Here is a 20,763-nt window from a genome sequence, read left to right as displayed (position 1 = left end):
TGTAACCCTAGTGCTACCCAGAATTATTTTGAAACTAGTTCACAGGTTTCTGAAACACTACTGTAGTTGCAGCAAATTATTAAAACTATCTACAGAATATGACTCATACAATTTAGGTTTCAACATGTCAGCAAAACAGCAAGGTGTAACCCATGGAGGTTATATTCTGGAAGTGAAATTATCAAACTATTGCTTCAATGTCTGTGAAGTAAAACTATCCTCCCTAGGGACACAGCACTCTCACTTATGCTGACACATAAGGTGGTGGTGGATCTTTAGCAGCTCCATTCGCAGGATCATCATATGGTGGTAACAGGACCTGCAGGAAAGGAAAAAAAGTTTTTATTTTTAAAAAAGAAGTCCAGTTATAAAATTTACAGAAAAGAAAGTCCCTAAAGCCTTGTCCTCAATCAAACAAACCCCAAAACAACAACAAAAAACTCCAAAAAACCAACTAAAACGCTAAAACAAACTCCAAAACCAAAAATAAAGGTAAATTATTAAGCAGGGGCAGAATAGTTAGGAAGAGAAATAATATTAGCTTGAAGTTCCTCCTTCAATATGTATACTGTTTTCATTATGAAAGAAAACATGATTTCTTCTCATTTCTTAGTAACCTCAGTGACAGCTTGATCTCATCCGTTTACTGCTGGTACCTGAATTTGTTCAATCTGGCAGTGACAGTGGCTGCTGCTTCTGCAGCTCTCCTCTGTCAGAAGCACTAAACCTTGTCTGCTGGAGGAGTGCTCAAACTGCCTAAGTGAGAAAAGTCCTAAAAACCTTGCCTTCTGAGCCCTCCCTGGAATAGCTAATAATTATTTTGGAGTGGGGAAAAAGAAAGTAAATGAAGAACAAATTACCTAATCCCTAAATAAATCTCCAATTCTATACTTCTGGAGTACTCAGCCATGAGAAGGAAGAAGCATTTCAGTGAATAATTCAACATCTGATAGCAATTAGGAAATCAGGATAGGTTTAGTCGTATATCATCCCATTCACTGGAGTCCAGGCAGCTTTCTAGGACATGGGAGATGCAAGTTCAGGCCACGCAAGGCAGAAGAGATATTTGAACCAAGATTCCTACTTGTCTAGGCAAGCATGCCAGCCATCATGCAATTTTTAATGGCACCTGCACTGACATTAGCTAGTTTGCATGAGTGAAGGAGAAGGAGGAGTTGGTCTGTGAACCCCAGCAGGAACTGAGGTTAAAATAGATGTCTGAGTGAAGAATAAGCGTACATTTCCTAAAATATCTCAATAACACATAAGAATATCACTGAAGTGCAGTCTGAGATACTTTATGCAGCTGATGATAAATTATTCATAATGGAATTTTCAGATTTATCAGCATTGCTTCTTGGTCATTAAAGACTGTGCAAAGCTGATCATCTAAATGTACATAGGGAATATCCTGATCCCAGTAAAGCCAGTGGGAGTTTTGCCATGAGAGGATTTCATCAGTTCTTATAGAAGTTGATAACCTGCTTTCTGCAAAGAAACATCCATAGTCATCCCTGTTGGACATCAACCACAACATACAAAATCAGTAGGAATCGTTCCATAGATTTAAATAGACTTTGGAACAGACTTCTGTGGGATAGTTCCAAGTGTGATTCACATTATACTCATGTGAGTTTACAAACGTGCATTGATGACCATGTGTTCAAGTACATCGGTGCACGTTGTTAAGATTACAGAATGACTAATCAGAAAAGTTTTACTACTTAGAAAAGGAAATTGTCAGAGCCATTGCTCTTCATTAATAACATATGTTTGAGCTTGTAAATACAGTATTTTATGCACTACACAATCTAAAAACCCTTGTATTTGAAAAGCATTTAATAAATTATGTCATCCTCAAAGGCCGCAAGCATCTTATGATTACTTATCTAGTGAAATTAGGATAACATTTAGAATTTCAAATAAATATTATGATAAAAATAATGTTTTGCAATGTAACCTCAGTAAATCACAGTAATAAAGCATGTTAACTATGAAAAGCACTACAGATGAAATCCTCTCCCTAGCACTGATCACTAGTTTAATAACAGGATTTCTAGTAAAATCCTCATGTTACAAAAAACCCCCACTAATTTCTCAAATATACTGAAACATGTTCAATGGTTTATTATGACACAATATAATTTGTAATTAAATTTAATCTACAGGTGACTCTGAAGATGAATCCAAGTTCCGTTTGTGAAGATTTAGCTGTCTTACTGCACTTTCATAATGCTAAGCCCCAGCCTGTGATCCACTTCTTTCAGGTTTACAGTCAGTTTCATCAGATGTGACAAGAAATGGCAGCAGACACTATCCAAAGAGCTGTCCATCATCCAGTGATAAAGATGAGCTGATAAATAATGGATGACACCTTTTCCTCTGCTCTGATCCTCTCTTAAATCCACAGGTCCTAAGACTACTGTGTTTACATCAATATTACTATTTCAGCATTGAGGTTGCTGTCATTTCCAGCCAGTCTCCTGGCCTGAGAATTCATGATATGAGTAAACTTCTCCATTCCCTTCACTCTTGTATGAAATGAAATCTGTTGTGGTAGGAGAAAGGCCTCTTGGTGAGGCTTTTACATCTTGGGAGGTAAGCATTCTTCTTCGTTCTGCAGACCCAAACCACATACATGGGTCAAAGGCCCTAAGGGCCCTCAGAAGACACTTCCTCACTTCCCAACAGTTCAACAAGAAGTGAGAGGAGGTGGGAATGCCTGTAGAAGTCTGGACAGCTAGGAGATAATGCACTGCTATGCCTTAAACACTAAAGACCATTCAAGTGGGCAAGTTGGAACAGAACAGAAAGGTGGGACTGTACAAAGGTAAGGCAGTCCCTTTCTGGAGCCAATTTTTCTGTTCTGTGGTGACCACATAACATGCAGCACAAGTGCAGAAGCAAGGTCAAATAGTGGTCATATTCCTAGAGAGGACTGTAGACCACCAAGGACTCCAAACACCTCCTGACCCTTTTCGGGAACTCTCCATCGGAAAACTCTCCATGGTCCATAGTGTTGCATCAGACACAAAGAATCCCCTCCCTGGAAGGGATCTGGGTGCTCCTTTGCTAATCTGAAGGTACATAACCTGATGAATTTTTTATTTTGCAGGCGCTCAATGGAACAAAACTGTAACCATTAGTATGGCCACAGACATCAAAATTACAACAGCCAAATCTTGTCACTGTCACATCCACAGGTGGTTATGCCTTCCTTCCTTCCTTCCTTCCTTCCTTCCTTCCTTCCTTCCTTCCTTCCTTCTTTCCTTCCTTCCTTCCTTCCTTCCTTCCTTCCCTTCCTTCCTTTCCTTCATTCCTTCCTTTCCTTCCTTCCTTCCTTCCTTCCTTCCTTCCTTCCTTCCTTCCTTCCTTCCTTCCTTCCTTCCTTCCCTTCCTTCCTTTCCTTCCTTCCTTCCTTTCCTTCCTTCCTTTCCTTCCTTCCTTTCCTTCCTTCCTTTCCTTCCTTCCTTTCCTTCCTTCCTTCGTGACATTTTTATACTTCTATAGAAAAGAACCTAAATGGTCACATGCCTGCTTTCTGCTGAAATTAAATACTTTTTAAATAAGTCTGTCTTATATCTACACTGAACATTCAGTAATATTTCACTCTAATTCACCCCAAGGTATTTATTAACAGGAACCTCAGTGGCAGGTTGTCACAAATCCTCCAGGAGCCATTTTGGAGAAGTCACTGGTTAAATCCTAAGGCATATGGATTTCTATAGGAATATTCAAAGTACGTGAGGTATGAACTGGGGAGGCTGCTAAAAAGGTTCAGATATTTCACAAGAAAATATTATATTAGAAGGCTAAAGCACATTTGCTAAATGTTTTTAATGTTTTAACCTTATTACTGGCAATGCTTTTTTGTTTGAACAGCTCTATCAGCGATGACTTTACAGGCTTACTCCCCACACATTTTTTTGTTTAAACATTTAAATATCCTGATCTTTCATTCCCTAAAAAGAAAAAAACACTCATAAAAAAATCACCAGTGCAGAAGGAGCAGAATTCAAAAATTACTACCTTTGCCCAGCAGTGTTTGAGTTAAACGAAAAAAAGTTAAAAGAAAATATGCACAGAATATTAAACAAAGGTTAAGGTGAATAAATGTGAGAGGCAACAAATGGAAGAAAACACTCAGTTTGTTGAATGGCACCAGCTGGGACACCAAGTACCAAGTGTCTCACATAATTCATACAGTAAAAGCCCTTCAAACTAATTTACTTTCTGTCAATGTGGTTTTGTTACTCTTACTTATTCATCTGTCAGTTGTAAGTCTAAATAATCATCCTTCAGCTTCCATGACATTTTGAATAACTCTTCAGCCAATTCTAATTACAAATCCTGCAACTCTACCTCTGTAAGAGATTACTTTTTACAAAAATGGAGTTTCAGGCCCTCACTTTCTCTTAATATTTTTTTCATCTTTCCTCAAGTAAATCTATTTTGGCAAAAGGGAGAACTATGATAAAAACCTGAACTATTTCAGCTTTTAACTCCTTATTGTTAAAATGGCCAACATATTACAAGAAAAGATAATTTCATTAGAACTACAATCACTGAATTTATACCAAAGTAGCTGAGATGAGAATCTGGATCAGAGTAGTTTTCTGGAGTAGTTTCTTGTGTTTGTTTTAAATTTCAGCATGGCTAATGGAAACAGATAAGTGCCTTGACCATAAACCAACATAGATATTCAGGCAGTACATTATGCTCTCCAGAGATATAAAATGGAAGCCAGTCACTGAGCCAAAGGGTAAATTCAGAAACTAGGAAAATAGAAACTCGCTATTCAGTCTTGTGTATGAATCTAATTAGAATTGATACAGTCTAAATTAATTGATATAGTACAAAAGCATAAGTGCATCTTTTAGTTATGTGGTACCCCAAGGCAGAACCTCCATTCAGAAAACGGATGCATTTTGCTTCCCAGGCATTACATTTTTGCATTTCTTAGTTTCTTTGTTGTGAGTTGAGAAAAACATATGTTAGTTGCCTGAATGCTGTGGGATTAATGTTTGCAGAGTGTTTGAGATTGTAATTCACCAGTTACTACAAAAAATATGAAGTACCCACATTTTTTTGGCACTCAAAACCCTATGTGAAGACATTCTGGTTTTTTGGGTTTTTTTTCAGTAGACCTGCAAGCAAATTTAAAAGATTAGGTATTTGCAGAGTTCAGTCCTATAGGATGCCTGAAAGCTAAAGGACAGAAGCTCCTAACTTCTTTCCTAAGCCCTACGACTACATAAATTGTATTTAAGAAGCAAGCACCATTTTAACATCATCCTTTAAGATGCAGTCAGAGGTAACATTGCTTACAGTTTATACAAGAGTCTGGTGTAAAAGCATCACAGACAAGACTCTGAAATCAGAGCTCTAGGGGTCTCAAACCAAGAGGGTTCAAACCCACAGCTCCAATCTGCCATGTGAATGTTCCAGATATGAGGTTTTCAGTTAGGAGGGAAGGGAAGGGAAGGGAAGGGAAGGGAAGGGAAGGGAAGGGAAGGGAAGGGAAGGGAAGGGAAGGGAAGGGAAGGGAAGGGAAGGGAAGGGAAGGGAAGGGAAGGGAAGGGAAGGGAAGGGAAGGGAAGGGAAGGGAAGGGAAGGGAAGGGAAGGGAAGGGAAGGGAAGGGAAGGGAAGGGAAGGGAAGGGAAGGGAAGGGAAGGGAAGGGAAGGGAAGGGAAGGGAAGGGAAGGGAAGGTATGTAGCCCTATGCTCAAGTGGGACAGGGAGTGCTGAGAGCTGGGCTTTGTTCCCAATAACATTTAAGCATTTTGTGATAAGCAGCCTTGTATAATATGCAGAAGTAATCCATAACTGACCCATAAGAAATCCTGTTCCTGACTTAGCTGGTGTCATCTGAGTGGTTTGGTTAATTGTATTACATAAGCATCTGTATTATAAAACACATGATAAAGGATGACCTTCTCTGAAAGAAATAATTACCAAACAAGTTTGCCAATGGCTACAACATATTCAGTTAATATAAGCGTATGTAATTTCATATTTTTTACATCCTGGTTAATCTGGTTTTGGAGAATAAGTTTTTTTAAGACATTGCTCAGAGATAGATCTGAGAAGAAACACAGAAAAAATACTTGTATATTCAAACAGTTTGTAGCTAATCTTGTCCCAACAGTGTTTTGTTTGTTTCTTTGTTTGCCTGCTTTGGGAGGCATATTGCATTATTCAATAATCATGCCGTATCTTTGCAGCTGATTCCACATTTACTTGAACTTCCAGGAGAAAATTTTCTTACTTCAGCATATGTATAGGTTTTCTCATATTGCTGCAGTGATTTCTGTTTGAACTCTAGCTCTTAGATCTCCTCTTTCTAAAGGAGAAAATGTGCTCAGATCCGTATGAGTAAAGTAACACATTTGATGAATTTATTATTTCTGTATTCTCATCCAAACCTCACTGAAATCAACAGAAATCATTATGTGTCGCCACAGAATGTTGGATTACTGTTTTCAACAGCTTTTTTCAACATATTCTCCACTGGATGGAATGGTACAGTTGCACAACAACAGTTTTGAGTTTGAACAGCATTCTGTTTGGCTGCTGTTAAACATTTGAGAGATCCCATGACAAAAAACCTTGTTGATGTCTTGTTAGAAACAAACACAACTCTAATATACTTTTATCAAACACCTTCTAGATCTTAAATGCCAAAAAAGCTATAAATTAAAAAGGTCTGTGATAACTACTGATGGCTATAGTAAGCATTCATGATGTTTTCTCAAACTTCATCTTTTCAGTAAAAACACCTTTGATTTATGCTGAAGGACTTCAGGTTACATCACACAGGTGACAGGGACAGGAGACAACAAATAGTTGTGTGGAATTAGGGTCATTACTACTGCAACTTAATCCTGGTCCTGTTGCTATTGTTTGAAGCTTTGACAAATTGTTCGACTTTTCCTTATAAAGATCTCACATTTGAAAAACAGGCCTATTATTTGAAACTTCTTAAAATGTGTTGGAAACATCAACACAGAGTCAAAACTCTCTTGGATGACACTTGCATATGACTGTATGAGACAGGTGCTAAATTGTGAAAATATGTACAAAATAAATATATATTTGAAAAATTTCTGTCTAGGCCTAGAAATGCCTAGAAATGCTTGCCCCAGGCTCTTCACCACAGCTCTGTATGAACTGCATGTAATTCTTCTGCAGAAATGACTTTTACATTTTAGACACCCATATCCCTAGGGAAGGCCAATGTGAATATGTGGGGAGGAAAAGAATAGAAGGCAAAAGTTGCCCTTTGTTCCACAAAGGTCAAATACAAAGTGTCAGTGGGCTCAGGCTGTATTCTCTGTTTATTAAAAAGAGGAGGGAGAGTTACCACAAGGTGAATAGTGTTAGATGGGAAGAATATGCCAGAGCCAGTGCTGAATACAGTGCTGGAATACAGTCACTGCACACCTTTCCTAATGCAGGGTACGTTCTCAGTATGCACAAAGCTGATGCATTGGCTTCAGAAACAACTGAACTGAAAGAAGAGGTTTTAAGCAGCACATACCTAATTGCACCAGTCCTCTGCTCCAGGTTAATTTCATCTCAGTGATTCCAGCCATGACCAACAACTGACTCCCACCAATCTGACACCATTGTGTAGTTTGCAGAGGGTTAAATGGTATGCAATCACATTTACTAATTTCATGTTTACTTCTCTGCTGTCCTGTCATTCACCCAGCCAAGAAGAGTGGAATTTCCTCCCACAGCTGTGGTGCTTTGAGGAGCCATTAATGGCAACCTAAAGCATGCTCAGCTGCAGTGGAGCAGCAGCCAGCAGACAAAGCTCTGGAGGGAAGGCTGCCATTGAGACCACCTGTCCCATTCAAGATGGTCCCAAATGTACTGTTAGGTTCTTGACTACACAGATGTTATGAAAATCACCTGGGGAAAACAGAAGATGTCTGTGTGCATATACAGCTACAGCCAGCTGATTGCTTCACTCTCTAGGCAGGAAAGGCTTAGAATAATTCTCTCTCTGCAGTGTTTCCCTGTCAAGTTTGACAATGTGGTTTTCTTCTGAGCAGTCTGAGATTACAAAGGAAAACATAAAATTAAGGTATCTATTTTTTCTTAAAATTTTCTGAAATCCAGATTTCCTAAATTTAAGCTCTGTTTTGGAGACTTGAGCCACAAAATGGTTTCCTTTAGTACTTCATGTGACAATGAGCTCTGGACTATATGTAAATATCACTGATTATTTAATCAATTTTGTATTTTATTTGAAAGGAAATAAGCATATTAATGTAGCACTTGTTTTTCTTCCTGTACAAAATTTACTGGAAGCTACTAAATGTACTGATTTTATTGAGGCCAATTTTCAAAAGTTTTAACATTTCTCTGTGTAGGGAGAAAAGTAGCATTTATCAAAAGTGCCTGAAGGAAATATGTTTTTTCTATAATGAGTTTCTAAGTGTTCACAGAATCATAAAAAGGGTTGGAAGGGACCCACAAGGATGAGTGAAGCACAGCTCCTTGCCCTGACAGGAACATCCCCAAGTGTCACACCATGTGCTTTAGAGCATTGTCCAAACACTTCTTGACCTCTGTCATGTTTGGTGCTGTGGTCAGTTCCCTGGGAACTGTTCCAGTGCCCAGCCACCCCCTGGGTGAAGAAGCTTTTCCTAACATCCAATCTAAACCTCCCCTGACACAGCTTCAGGCCATTCCCACTAGTCACCAGAGAGATCAATGTCTGCCACCACACTTCCCCTTGTGAGGATGCTGAAAACCACTATGAGGTTTCCTCCAAGCTGAACAGACCAAGTGACCTCAGCCAATCCTCACAGGGCTTCCCCTCCAGTCCTTTCACCATGCTGGTGGCCCTCCTTTGGACACTCTCTAATAGCTTTATATCTTATATTGTGGTGCTCAAAACTGCACATAGCATTCACCAGTGGGAGAAACAAGAAGCATTAAAATTAAATCCACTGAGAATTCAGTTTTCTATTTAATCCCTTAACACGAATTTACATTTTACGCTGACTGTATGAAAAGGCTGACAGCCTTCAGGAGAAGAGGGAGCTTTTTTCCAGTAGTGAAGAAGAAAGGAATAATAATAATAATAATAATAATTCTGTGGTGAGATGCAGTCAGATGTTGCATAGAAGGCAAGCACAGGCGACAGAAGCAGGGATTATCTTTCATAATGCTGTAGTTAAGCATTTGCATGTAGGAACAGCTCTCCTGGATAAGTTAAAAGGTCCATCCAGATCACAGTAATAAGTGGGGATGATAGAGAAACAGAAGTGCATGACAGAACAATGAAAAAAATTTAGAAAGAGCAGCGCAAGCATATATAATTACAACTTGCCCATAATATTCTCTGAAATGTCAGAAATTTGCTTGTCAAGGACTTGCTGGGCTACTGGTCATTAAAGGATTTTTTTCTTTCATTGATTTTTCTAGCCTGTATTTCAGTCCCTGCTGATGTCTAGCATCACAGGGTCCTCTGGCAAGCAGTCCCACAGCTCATCTAGGTATTCCATGAAGAAATACCTTTGGTTTGCTATGAAACCTGCCAGTAGCTATTTCACTGAGTGTCCCCTAGCTCTTTTCTAAGTCAGTGAGCATCTCCTCTGTCACTCATGACTTTAATACCTCTGTTAGGTCCTGTCTTCTGCCCTCTTTCCTCTCAGTAAGGATCCTCAATCCCCTGCAACGCAGCTTCCACTTGCTTTCCTCATACTAAGAAACCCAGTTGACGGTTTTGGGTCTGGGCTGAAGAGAGAGCTCCAAGACCAGGTATGTGAAAGGTGCTGGGGAGGCAGCTGACCTACATGAATGCTCAGGAAAGTGGCAGGCACTTTCATTCACCTGACCTGGGTCAGATGACCTTCCAGATGAAAACCAGCCTTTAGAAGCAATTCTTATAAGCAAATACTTATAAATACCTGCTTCAAAGGTGTTTGTTTACAATGTAAATGGATGCTTTGGTCAAATGAGTCCAGTCAAAGCAAATGTTCCTGAGGAAATAACAGATCAGTGTCTAAAAAAAATGTTCCCATCTTTTTCTTCTTTCTCCCTGTCCCCAGATAAAAAGAATCTTGGGTATAGGGCCAAAACCAAAGCTTCATATCTGAGCCAAATCTTATCTAACATTAAATGAGAAATATTTGACTTTGCTTCACACACAAACACTGTTGCAGTTTCATTTGGATGCTTTTGCATGAAAAAACTGTCCAAAGTATGCTAGTTAATTACTATTTAAGGATTTTATTATATTATGTCTTTCAAATAAATCCCAAGAAATCTTCCTCTCAACATGGACAGGAAGTATTTTCATGTTTATATGTATGAATTTCCTTTAGAAACCACACTAGAATGATTACAGATGGAGTAACTGGAAGCAGAATAGCTCCGAGATAATTTATAACCCCATTCAGCAAAGAAGTAGGGTTTAGTGCTCCAAAATCATCTGTGCAGAGTTAGAGCTGCTATGGCTTGGTTTTTGTTTGGCAAAACTGCTTATTTATTCCAAGCCACCGGCTCTCCAAGACACTATTTAGGAAACTTTATATGAGTTTATGAAATTCTATAACGAAGCAGCACAATGTTTTCAGCACTCCAGATAGATGAATAAATGTATATATTTCTAGGATACAACAATATTTAGGGACAGATTGTGATTACCCTTGCATGGGAAGAAAATTGAATTGAGAAAGTTATTGTCTTGTTACATCATGTGCAGCCTCATAAAAGTCATCCAGAATAATGGTGTAATTACTCTCTCCATTCAGAGGCATGGAGCAACAGCCCTCTTCAGGTCACAGACATCTTTCCTACACCTTGGTCAGCCTCATACTGCCTCATTTCTGCCTGTACGTCATGATTTTGTACAGGGAGAACAGCATTATTTTTTCAATTCTTCCTTATTTTTTTTCAAAATGAGCATTTTCTGGATGAGCACATGCTTTCTCAGGGTATATTCACCTACAAGTCACAAGTACTGAAGACACTGAGGCATACTTTTATCTGTGTAACAATGGTTGATGTCTTGGGTGCAGACTGTGAGAGAGCACTACTCTTTCAGGACTTTTTAATTACTAAACTACATATCTTTCTAACCTTATCTTTTACATTTACAATGTGTATTCCACTCAAGTGTTAACAAGACAGAAATCTGGGTATAGCTCACATGGGACATCCAGATTTTTCAACAGGATTGATTATCTCCCAAGAGTGAGGTATCACGGTCATTCTTACATTACGGATGCTGCTGGAAAGGCTTCTGTCTGTATAAAAAAGTCTATTACAGTTAATAAATCACAACCATAAAGCACCTGACAACCAGAAACTCTCACAAACTTTTGCAGATCTAAATTTGGTAGATGAATACCCACTGAATCTTGCTCTTTCTGAAGCTGTCTGTCCTAGAGTTAGTTGAAAGCAGACCTTGCTTTGCTCACTGCTCATAAGACAGAGGATCAAACCCACAAGCGCTGTGCAGTTTGGAACAGACCACAGTGGACAGTCCATGTCCATGAAGAGTCCCAAGGGATGCTTGGGAAGAGCACAATTGCTCTAAGGGAGCCACTAAAGTGAAATGAAGTGAGACTTGAAGTCCATAAGTTAACTGAAGCCATTAACAACCACAGAAAGCCAGGCCTCTTGACCACTGCCAAACACGGGCAGCTGGGTGCTCCTCCCTGGAGTGTGGCCTCCAGGCCATCCCTGGGAGAACACAGCCACCTGCTGAGCCTCCAGCTGTCCCTGCTCCCCCACCCAGCTGATGGCTCTTCAGCATCTGCGTGGTTTGTGGGGTTGGGAAAGCTTCCTCAGAGAGGCTTGGGGAGGGAGGGACTGGGCTGTGTGAGGAGTTCCTCCTCTGCTTGGCAAAGGCCAGGGTTGTGCTGCGCTGTGCTGTGCAGAAGGATGTGATGAGGTGACACCAGATGAGGTAGTGCTGGAGCTGCAGCAGGACCACGCCTGGGGGAGCAGCTCTGCAGCAGGGCAGGGCTCCTGCACAGGCCAAGTCTGTGGCCATAAAGCCCCAGCGTGGCTCATCACTGCTGGGACTCTGCCTCTCACACCCTGCTGCAGCAACTCCCTGCTTGAGCAACACCTGCCCGAGCGAATTCTCACCTCCCTGCCTGTTGCTGCACAGTGTAACTATGACTTGAGCCTGACTTGGAGAATTCACACACAGCTCAGCTTAACACCCATGCATCCTTGGCAGCTGGGATTTAAGCTGTCGTTGACTTTTGCTGCACTGATGCGTATCCTTGGAATTATACTGATGACTTTGACTTGTGTTTTGAAGCCCAAGAAGCAGCAGCTGTCAGATGGCAGTTATTCAATCCCATTAGGATAAAAAGCTCTAAAGAAACACTGCAAATTCATAAACACTGTTTTTTTTTTCCTACATTGCAACATATCCAATTACTGAACCCAAAAAGATTTGGAAGATTTAAATTACACATCCCCATTTCATGTCTTCTTTTTAATCTAATTATGAACACTGAGAACAGATTTGTCCATTTTATTGTAAATCTCTCACATATGAGTTCCAAATTCCAATAAATATGTCAACTGCAAATAAGTACAGATTTACAATCTACTTAGGAAAATAGATAAACATGCATATTCTGACCTTGCAATTTAGCTCACAGATAAATTTATGACTCTCATGACAAATGAAAATGCTTTGGAAATCTTATTTTTAAACTTAAGAGGGTATTTTCTCCAAATTGACAGTGTTAATGGTCCATTCCAAACAGTACAGCTGGCTTCTGACAGCAGCTACCTAATAATAGGTGAGACCCATAACAAGAAGTGAAATTAGCCTATAGAATTAAGCAACAGAGCAAAAAGGCAGCATAAAGTAATTCAAGCCACAGGGAATTATGGATTTTAATTTTAAAAACCTTCTATAAACAGGGAAAAAGTGGAAGCAAGAGCTGAGTATAGATGATAAGATGGGAAGTTAAAAAAAATAAATAAGAATGAACAATCTGTTCACTAACATTAAAGGCCAGCTGACAAGGCATGGGACTTCACTGCAAAGAGAATATGACATGCTGGAGCATCTGAATAGCTGTTTGTTGGCAGATGTAGACCATCATGATACTTTTCTGCAACTCAGAATCAAACAGAAGAGGAAGAACTGCACATGTGGCACATGCACATTACCAAGATGTGAATGACAGCATCCATGCAGATCTTGAGCCCTTTGAAGATTCTCTCATTAAAGAAATTGCTTGTATTGTTATGTTAACAAAGTGCAATTCTGAAGAAAAACAGCTTCAGCATTTAGACCACATTTCTAGGTCTCATATAGACTATTGCATTTGATTACTAATGAACCATCCCCTTTAATTTTTGCACTGGGTAGTTCTACTTATATCCTTTATTTTTTGTCCCTGACTCTTCTTTTTCTTCTCTTTGTCCTGCTTTACCTGCTTTTCCTCTTGCAGGTTTTATCAGACGGTTTCCAGTAAGGAAGGTTGGGGTCCTCTGCCTGGACTCCATTGGAGGCCCTGAAAGGACTCAGAGAGTGAGTCACGCCAGGGATATTCATTTGTGGTGTCAGATAATTTCAAAATATTTCCCTGGTTACTATTCACTGCAAAAAAGATGTTTGTGATCTAGTGGTCCAGTAGCAGTTATGCACACAAACTGCCACACAAGAGCAGCTACCTGGTGAGCACTGACAAGTTTATAGGATTTTTATGGAAAACAGCTTTAAAGCAGAATTATTCTCTGAGCTGTCTTCTACTCTGACACATACCATCCCAAATCTGGGATCAGCAGTTGGAAACCATGGATTCCAAAGCACCTATCAGAAAGAGGAACCCTTGCTATGATTTATCTGTCTCTGAGATCCATCTCACACTTCAGCAGTCTGTTTAACTGGCATGAGTCTAAGGGTCCTTCCCTCTGTTGACAGCCAAATTAATCATCAAATTAATAACATAATAATACAAAGAATGGCTCTTCTAACTTTACCAAAGAATATTCTTTCTCTGCTCAGAGAAAACATCCAGCAGGAATGAAAGATCTAACTCTGCACTTCTCAAATAGGTCTCCTATTGCTTTGAGAAAAGGAAAGCAAACAAAAGTGTTGACCAATTAATTACAGGCTATGTAGCAGAGGTCATATCTGCAGGGGGAATACATCTCCATTTTTTAAAAAAAGTTATTAACCATTGTAGATAAGTGTATGTAAGATAAAATCTACTGAAGCGATTTTATAAAGCACATAAAGATCTAAATCCCACTTTGAAGAGAGATTTACGGCTTTACATTTTATCCCCACTGGCATCATGACCGGAGATGAAACTTCCATTGATTGGCTTCAGTGAGAGTTAAAAATACACAGACTGAAATCCCCTGGCTGTCCAAGAGCACAACAGAGCTGCTACTGCACCAGAGAACAAACGTCTACCTTTGGGTTGTCTTTTGCACCTGTACACTGGCAATTTTTCCAAATTGGATGAACATTTCCATGGTACTATGGTGGCAGTTTAAATTTGGGTGGAAAGCTAACCTTCATCCATGGTGCATTTGAGAAGCTGGCAGGAAAAAGAAATTCCAGATTGGGAAAGTGGAAAAAACAATCCTCAGGTTACTGCTGGGGAACTGCCTTATTGTCATGCCAAAACCTCCTGCAGACACCTCCAGAAACTGAGGGGAGAGAAGTACTGGAAAAACATTTAGTAGGAGGGAGACTAATGTACACAGCTGGATTCTCAGGTCCTCAGGAGCATAAGAGTGTCACATCTTCCCCCACCTGAGGTACAGGCCATTCCCCTGCCCAGCATTAGCTGGTCCCCCAAGTCATAAGACAGTCTTTTGGTGGAGCCAAGCCAGGCATGTTCGTGTGGTGTCAAATTTTGATCAAAGGTCACAGAAGGAGGATCTCTCACCTAATGGGCAGCAGGAATATCCTATTCACAGCCTGCAGTGGGAGGAGGCATGTTTGTTCCAGATGGCACACTGGCAAAAAAGATGGCTTAAACCACTTACACTGAGTGACAAAAATCAGATTATCTGGTAGCTGATAAAAGGTTAGCTACACGTCAAATCTATGAGCATTGTTTATAAGAACCAGTTTGACCAAGGGAGCTAACTGGAAATTTCTGTGCTGAGAAGGAGAGAGCAAATGGGTAGCATGAAGCAATTCAGACTACATGATGGATTTTAAGACATAAGCCTTCTATAAACAAGAAAGAATCCAGCTCTGGAGTCCTTGTCATAAGTAGGACATGGAGCTGTTGGAGCCAGTCCAGAGGAAGGCCAGAAAACCGGAGAAAAGGAGGCTCAAGGAAACCTTACAGCACCTTACAGTATCTAAAGGGGGTCTACAAGAAAGCTGGAGTGGGACTTTTCAGAGAGCATGTAGTGACAGGACAAAAGGGAATGGCTTTAAACTGAAAGTAGGTATAAAATAGACATTAGGAAGAAATTCTTGAATGTGAAGTTGGTGAAACACTGGAAGAGTTTGCCCAGAGAAGCTGTGGATGGCCCATTCCCAGAAGTGTTCCAGGACAGGTTGGATGATGCTCTGAGCAGCCTGGTCTAGTGGAAGGTGGAGTCCCCCTCCATGGCAGGGGGTTGGAACTAAATGGTCTTGAAGGTCCCTTCCAACCCAAACCATTCTGCAATTCTATGATTCCATAATACTTTAAAGTTTACTCTAAACTCTGAATTGTAGCAATTATGCCCAGTCTCCTATATTTAAACTTGGGTTTTTACCTCCATTTGTACAGATTCTTTTAGCTAATGTGATGACAAATACATATCAAAAAACATCCCTGAAAATGAGAACATACCCTGCAGGTATTGTTGGAATTCAGGTTGCAGGTTTGATTCTAATAATGACACATTTATTTCAAAGAAGAGGGAAGATTGACTCTTATTTTTTAAGCAACTTGTAGCTTATGATTTAAAGGCATATTGGTATGAAGAAGCCCTGCTGAAAGAAGTTTCCCAGCTTTCATAAAAATGAAAAACCATCATTTTAATACAAAAGTACACTTGAATGTTGGGAGAATATTATACAATTCAACAGACTGCAGGGACCTATCACAGCATTTCAAAATTTTGTAAGGCTTCCTTGACAGTTTCTGAGAACCTACAGAGGTCCTCAGTATTTAACTTTCAAAGCCCTACTCTTCCATGCTTCCTTTTGAAACCATTTTAAACCAACAGTGTTGCATCTACATTTTTTTACAGTCACGTGGAGAGGGGTTTTGTGTATGTTTCACAAAGTAGACATACAAAAAAGATAATATTTTAAAGCCTGTGATTTCAGGGCTGAAGGGAGAGAAGAACTATCTTCTGACTCACAGTGGAGAATGATGGGGATTTAACCCCACATACTGTCCTTCCTTCTGAAGCTCAGCAAAGAGCAGAAGAAAGAAAGAAAGAGGCTGCTCAGGAGCACATCAGCTCGTCCATCACAACACTGAATGCACTGTGCTGGTGGGTGCCCACAGAACTTGTCAGGGAAGGATGTGAAAGAGATGGGTACGGACTGTGTCACCTAAGGGTGAAGGCACTCACCCTGACTAGAAAGAAATAGTCAGACATGGGTTTGAATGAAGCTTGCCTCCACCTCAAATAAATAATTCAAAACCCAGGCTGTTAGTGACTCTCTTCTTGCCTTTCTGTCTGGGCCTGAGAAAATCTTCCCTGGCAGCATTGCTCCTGAGCCTTTCTGTACCCACAAACAGAAATTTTTCAGTGAATTTTTTTTCTTTTTTTTTTTTTGTTAGCTGATAAATTCCCAAACATCTCTTTCTCATTTGATGTCATCTTATTGAACTTCCTTAGAAAGATGCATTATACCTGACAGGAACAGATTTTCACCTTATTAAAGTGTAAATACTGGGGAAGAAGAGTCCAATGGTCAGAGCCCTAGCTAGGAATGCACAACCTTTCTCACAACCTGCTTTTGCTTTAGATGTCTTTTAAGAGCAAGATTAGTGAAGTTAAATTAAAGTCTCAGTCCAACAATGTCATCTGTGAATGGAATAAAAGGGCTTCCATTTCTCACAGAAACATTTGGCAATTACCAAATACAAAAGTACTGAGAAGACCTTTGGTAGCCAGGCATCTCTAAGAAAGTCTTTTGTTTTATGAAGGCAGCAGTGAAGAAGGTGGTTTTAATGCATCTTTTTAAAAGTAAATTTAGCTTCCCAGATAATCCAGCTGACTCTCCCACTGATGAGCCTTCAGGCTTTGTGGGTTGTAGACTTAACAATGTTTGAAGCTGAGTTACAACTACCTACAGGCTGAACAAAAGAACTATCAAAAATATTTCACACAAATTTCCTGATATTCAAAGTAAATTCCAGTAAAGAAAATAGTAATACTTCTTAGCTCTCAATAAATGCATATTTTTATATTTAAATGTCCTGACTGTCAGCTGTGATCATGGCCTGTAAATCTTCTTAGGTTTTTCTTAAAGCTTCAGGTATAGAAGACAAATAACTATGCAAGAGTTACATCTTTTATGTAAAAGTAGTGATGGTTTTCTAAGCCCTTGTGGCTGCACAGGAATCATTCATTCCAAAGGATTATATTTGACAGTCTAATAGCTCGGTGTGTGGAGACCACCCACAATTAGGAAAACCTGAGGAAGGCAATCCTGGGATTTTAGCCTGATGAACCAAAGGCCCAAGCTCATGCTGCTCTCATTCTGTTATGTAAATGGGGCAAGGACCCCTGTTACATAACCCCTGGGTCACCCCAGGGGCTGATCTGGCACAGAGCCCCCAGTGTGTAGCTTGGGTGGAACTGAGCGGCTCCATGGCAATACCACTACAGACAGAACTGGCTCTTTTCCAGACACCCTTTCTTCCTGTATTCCTTCAGTGCCCTCTGCAAAAAGCAGGACATTGCTTAGCAATCGTGTCTTGCCCATGTGCATGTAAGCACTAAACTACTGTGAAGTGAATCTATGCCTTTCATGCTTTGAGGTTAAAATCTGTTCATTAATTTCTTTCATGTTGATCTTTGTTTCATTTGGTGTCCTTACCACACAAACCCCACCATGCACTGGGAAAGAAATCACTGAATTTTTGTTGCCTTTTAGCTCCTCTCTGTGAGTCTGTAAAGCACTACACCAGATCTTAACTGTCCTAAATCAGCTTCTATAGATAAATCAAAATTTCACAGCAGGTGTAGACCATGGCATCCTTGAGTCCTAATCAGTCCCTCCTCTGTCCAGATCATCACAGCTGGAGAGCTCAGAACTGGGGGTCATTCCTGGTCATTCCAAGATAAATTGTAGTTTATGATTAACACAGATTCTTTAACAGATAATATGCATAAAATAAAACCAGCCTTTTAGCAATATGCGTGATTTGCAACCATTGCACGCCAGTCCCTTGAATTTCAAGTCCAAACATCACCAACAGATGAGGACTGTCCAAGGAATTAAGGTGGTTAACTGATGAGTCAGAAATATAAAATAAAGCCTTTAAATGTGTAATATCACACAAACGTTTGCCATCTAACATCCTTACCGCAGTGTCGTTGGTGGTAATGTACACCAACACATCGGAGTTGTTTCTGCTGTTGATGTATCTGTAACAGTTCCACACACAGCTTATCAAATAGCCCTGCAAAGAAAAGGCATTTATTATTCTGTGCAGAAAATAAACCAGATGTTTTTCTTACAGAGAATTTACATTCTTTTTAAATATGAACATCAGCATGATAGAAGCATGGGACAGTCACTTCCCTGGTTGCAGTGAGTGTGAGAGTCTGGGGGCTCTGTGAGTAATCCTACATCATTCCTCATACTGATAGAACTGGGGTTCTTTAGGACTGAGAAAGTTCTGGGGAGACCTTACTGTGGCTTTCAATATATAGAGAGGGCTTATTAAATCAATGTTTTCTATACGACTGAAATGGCCCGGGACCTTGGTATTCTTGCCTGACTAGAGAAAATTTCCAAAGTAAATAAAAGCTTTTTATTGGCATCTGAAGTTATTTCTGACATTTTAAACATTGTTAAAAATACTGGAGTATTTTTTCCCAGCGTAAAACAAAAGCCCCTGTAATAGCAGCAATAAACCCACTGCAAGATCATAGAATTCGCTGCTTTTGTTCTTGAAGCTTGGGTAGTGCTGCTTCCTGTCAAGCAACTAGTTGTCTCCACTTTTTTAACGGGTTGGCCAAAATGCTCACAGCTACCACCTCCTTCATGAGCAGGAGAGATTCCAGTTTGGGCGGCAGAGATGAGCAAAGTGACTGGAAGGAAGGAAGAGGCAGGAAGATGTGGAGGAGTTGGAGTCAGATCTGCAGGATGTCAGTAACACAGCTGGCAGGACTAAAGCAGTTCTCTCTTGAGCTTTTGCTTCCCATTGTTGGAGGTTAGGGTTTTTCCTTTTGTTTTCTTTTAAACCAAGACACCCATGGCATCACACACGATGGTGATGAGGAGAACTTTGTGTTTTGATAGTAGCCAACTTCTATTTTTACTTAGTAGGTCTGCACAGCAATTCTTCCACAAACCTAACACATACAGATTAAACTGCCAGCACCGAATTTGCATGTGTGTCTCACTGAGTGAATCATACTTTCGTGACTCACTTGCACTGATGGCCTTCCAAAAGCCTCCTATCCCTTTGAGCTGCCCTGTGCTTCCTCTGTTTCCAGAGCTGACACACATGATCTGTGTTTTTCAGGGTGCCATGTGACTCACTGATGGCTTGCTTGCATATCAGGAAGTTCTTTTCCACAGGACTGAGCGGGCTAAAATCTTGTCAATTTGCTTCCTCTTTTTTCACAGCACCTTACAGACCCTGGATTGATTTGCAACTGTTGCAGACTTTGACAATACTTTTGGCCATCAAATGGGGAGAGCAAAAGTCTTCTGGGGTAAGTCCCAAGGGAAGATTAGACAGGCTCTACAGACCAAGATGTGGGCTGTGCAAACCTACCCCAGGCTACTGAAACAAATAAAGGCACATACATGGAGAAGTGCATCTTTTCCAGAAGTAAAATGTCATTGTTAATTTTAAGTGGTAATTAGTAGTTCAGTAGCTTTCAGTGTTCAGATACTACAGCCTGGGAAAGGCATAAAAGCCAATGCAGAATAGAGACTGAATATAGTACACTTCTGTGGGGACACAGCCTGTCTTTGTAAGAAATCCTTTACATTAAGCCTACCTTCTTGTAAAACTATTTCTATACTCTTTCTGTCAAAATCCAAAGTGAGGGAAGCCCTGTTTTGGATAATACAAACCTATCTAGGAGAAGATAGTGGGAGATTTGTTTTTTAATGCTCCCATTCCTTGTGGTGAATAAAACACACTTAACCCCACAATGAACCTCTACAGCTTTCCAGCTCTGAACCCCAGCTCTAATCAGCCCTGCTCCTGCATTCATGGGCTGTTTCTCAGTGGGTGAGGTACGTTCCTTGAATTAAGGAGGTCATCAGCCAGCACACACCAAGGAATTGGCCCTGAGACACTGACCAATATAGGGGGGAGAGTGGCAGCAGCTCGGAGCATGTCCTTGTGCTTTGGACATGTGCTGCTAGGCTGCAAATCATGAGTCACAGAAACTTGTTTTCCACAACATGTAACTTTACTTAAGCTTGTTCCTAATAGTTATTTTCTACCAATACTGCTGTACTGTTAAAAGGGGCTCCTGATTCAGTTACCAATTTTCTTTCCTGAAATACTTGGCTGACGTTTTGAATACTGCTTTAAAATGTGTGGCTGGACACGCAGTATATAAGTATATTGGTTTTTATCACAAGATACTAATAT

The 20,763-nt window shown here is 40.2% G+C and overlaps 1 protein-coding gene across 1 annotated transcript in view; it reads right to left on the bottom strand.

Annotated features, from left to right (window-relative positions):
* Positions 1 to 244: 244 nt before the first annotated feature.
* Positions 245 to 20,763, bottom strand: part of LAPTM4B (lysosomal protein transmembrane 4 beta) — a 59,124-nt gene continuing 38,605 nt past the window's right edge. The window contains exons 6-7 of the mRNA XM_062503196.1: positions 18,508 to 18,603; positions 245 to 319 (exon numbers count right to left, since the gene is read on the bottom strand). Of these exons, the coding sequence (XP_062359180.1) occupies positions 245 to 319; positions 18,508 to 18,603 (171 nt within the window). The remainder of the gene's footprint in view (positions 320 to 18,507; positions 18,604 to 20,763) is intronic.

The sequence above is a fragment of the Cinclus cinclus genome, chromosome 1, assembly GCF_963662255.1.
Source record: "Cinclus cinclus chromosome 1, bCinCin1.1, whole genome shotgun sequence".
NCBI lineage: Eukaryota > Metazoa > Chordata > Aves > Passeriformes > Cinclidae > Cinclus > Cinclus cinclus.
Note: the sequence above shows the minus strand (reverse complement) of the source record. Positions and strands in the feature narration are given on the sequence as shown.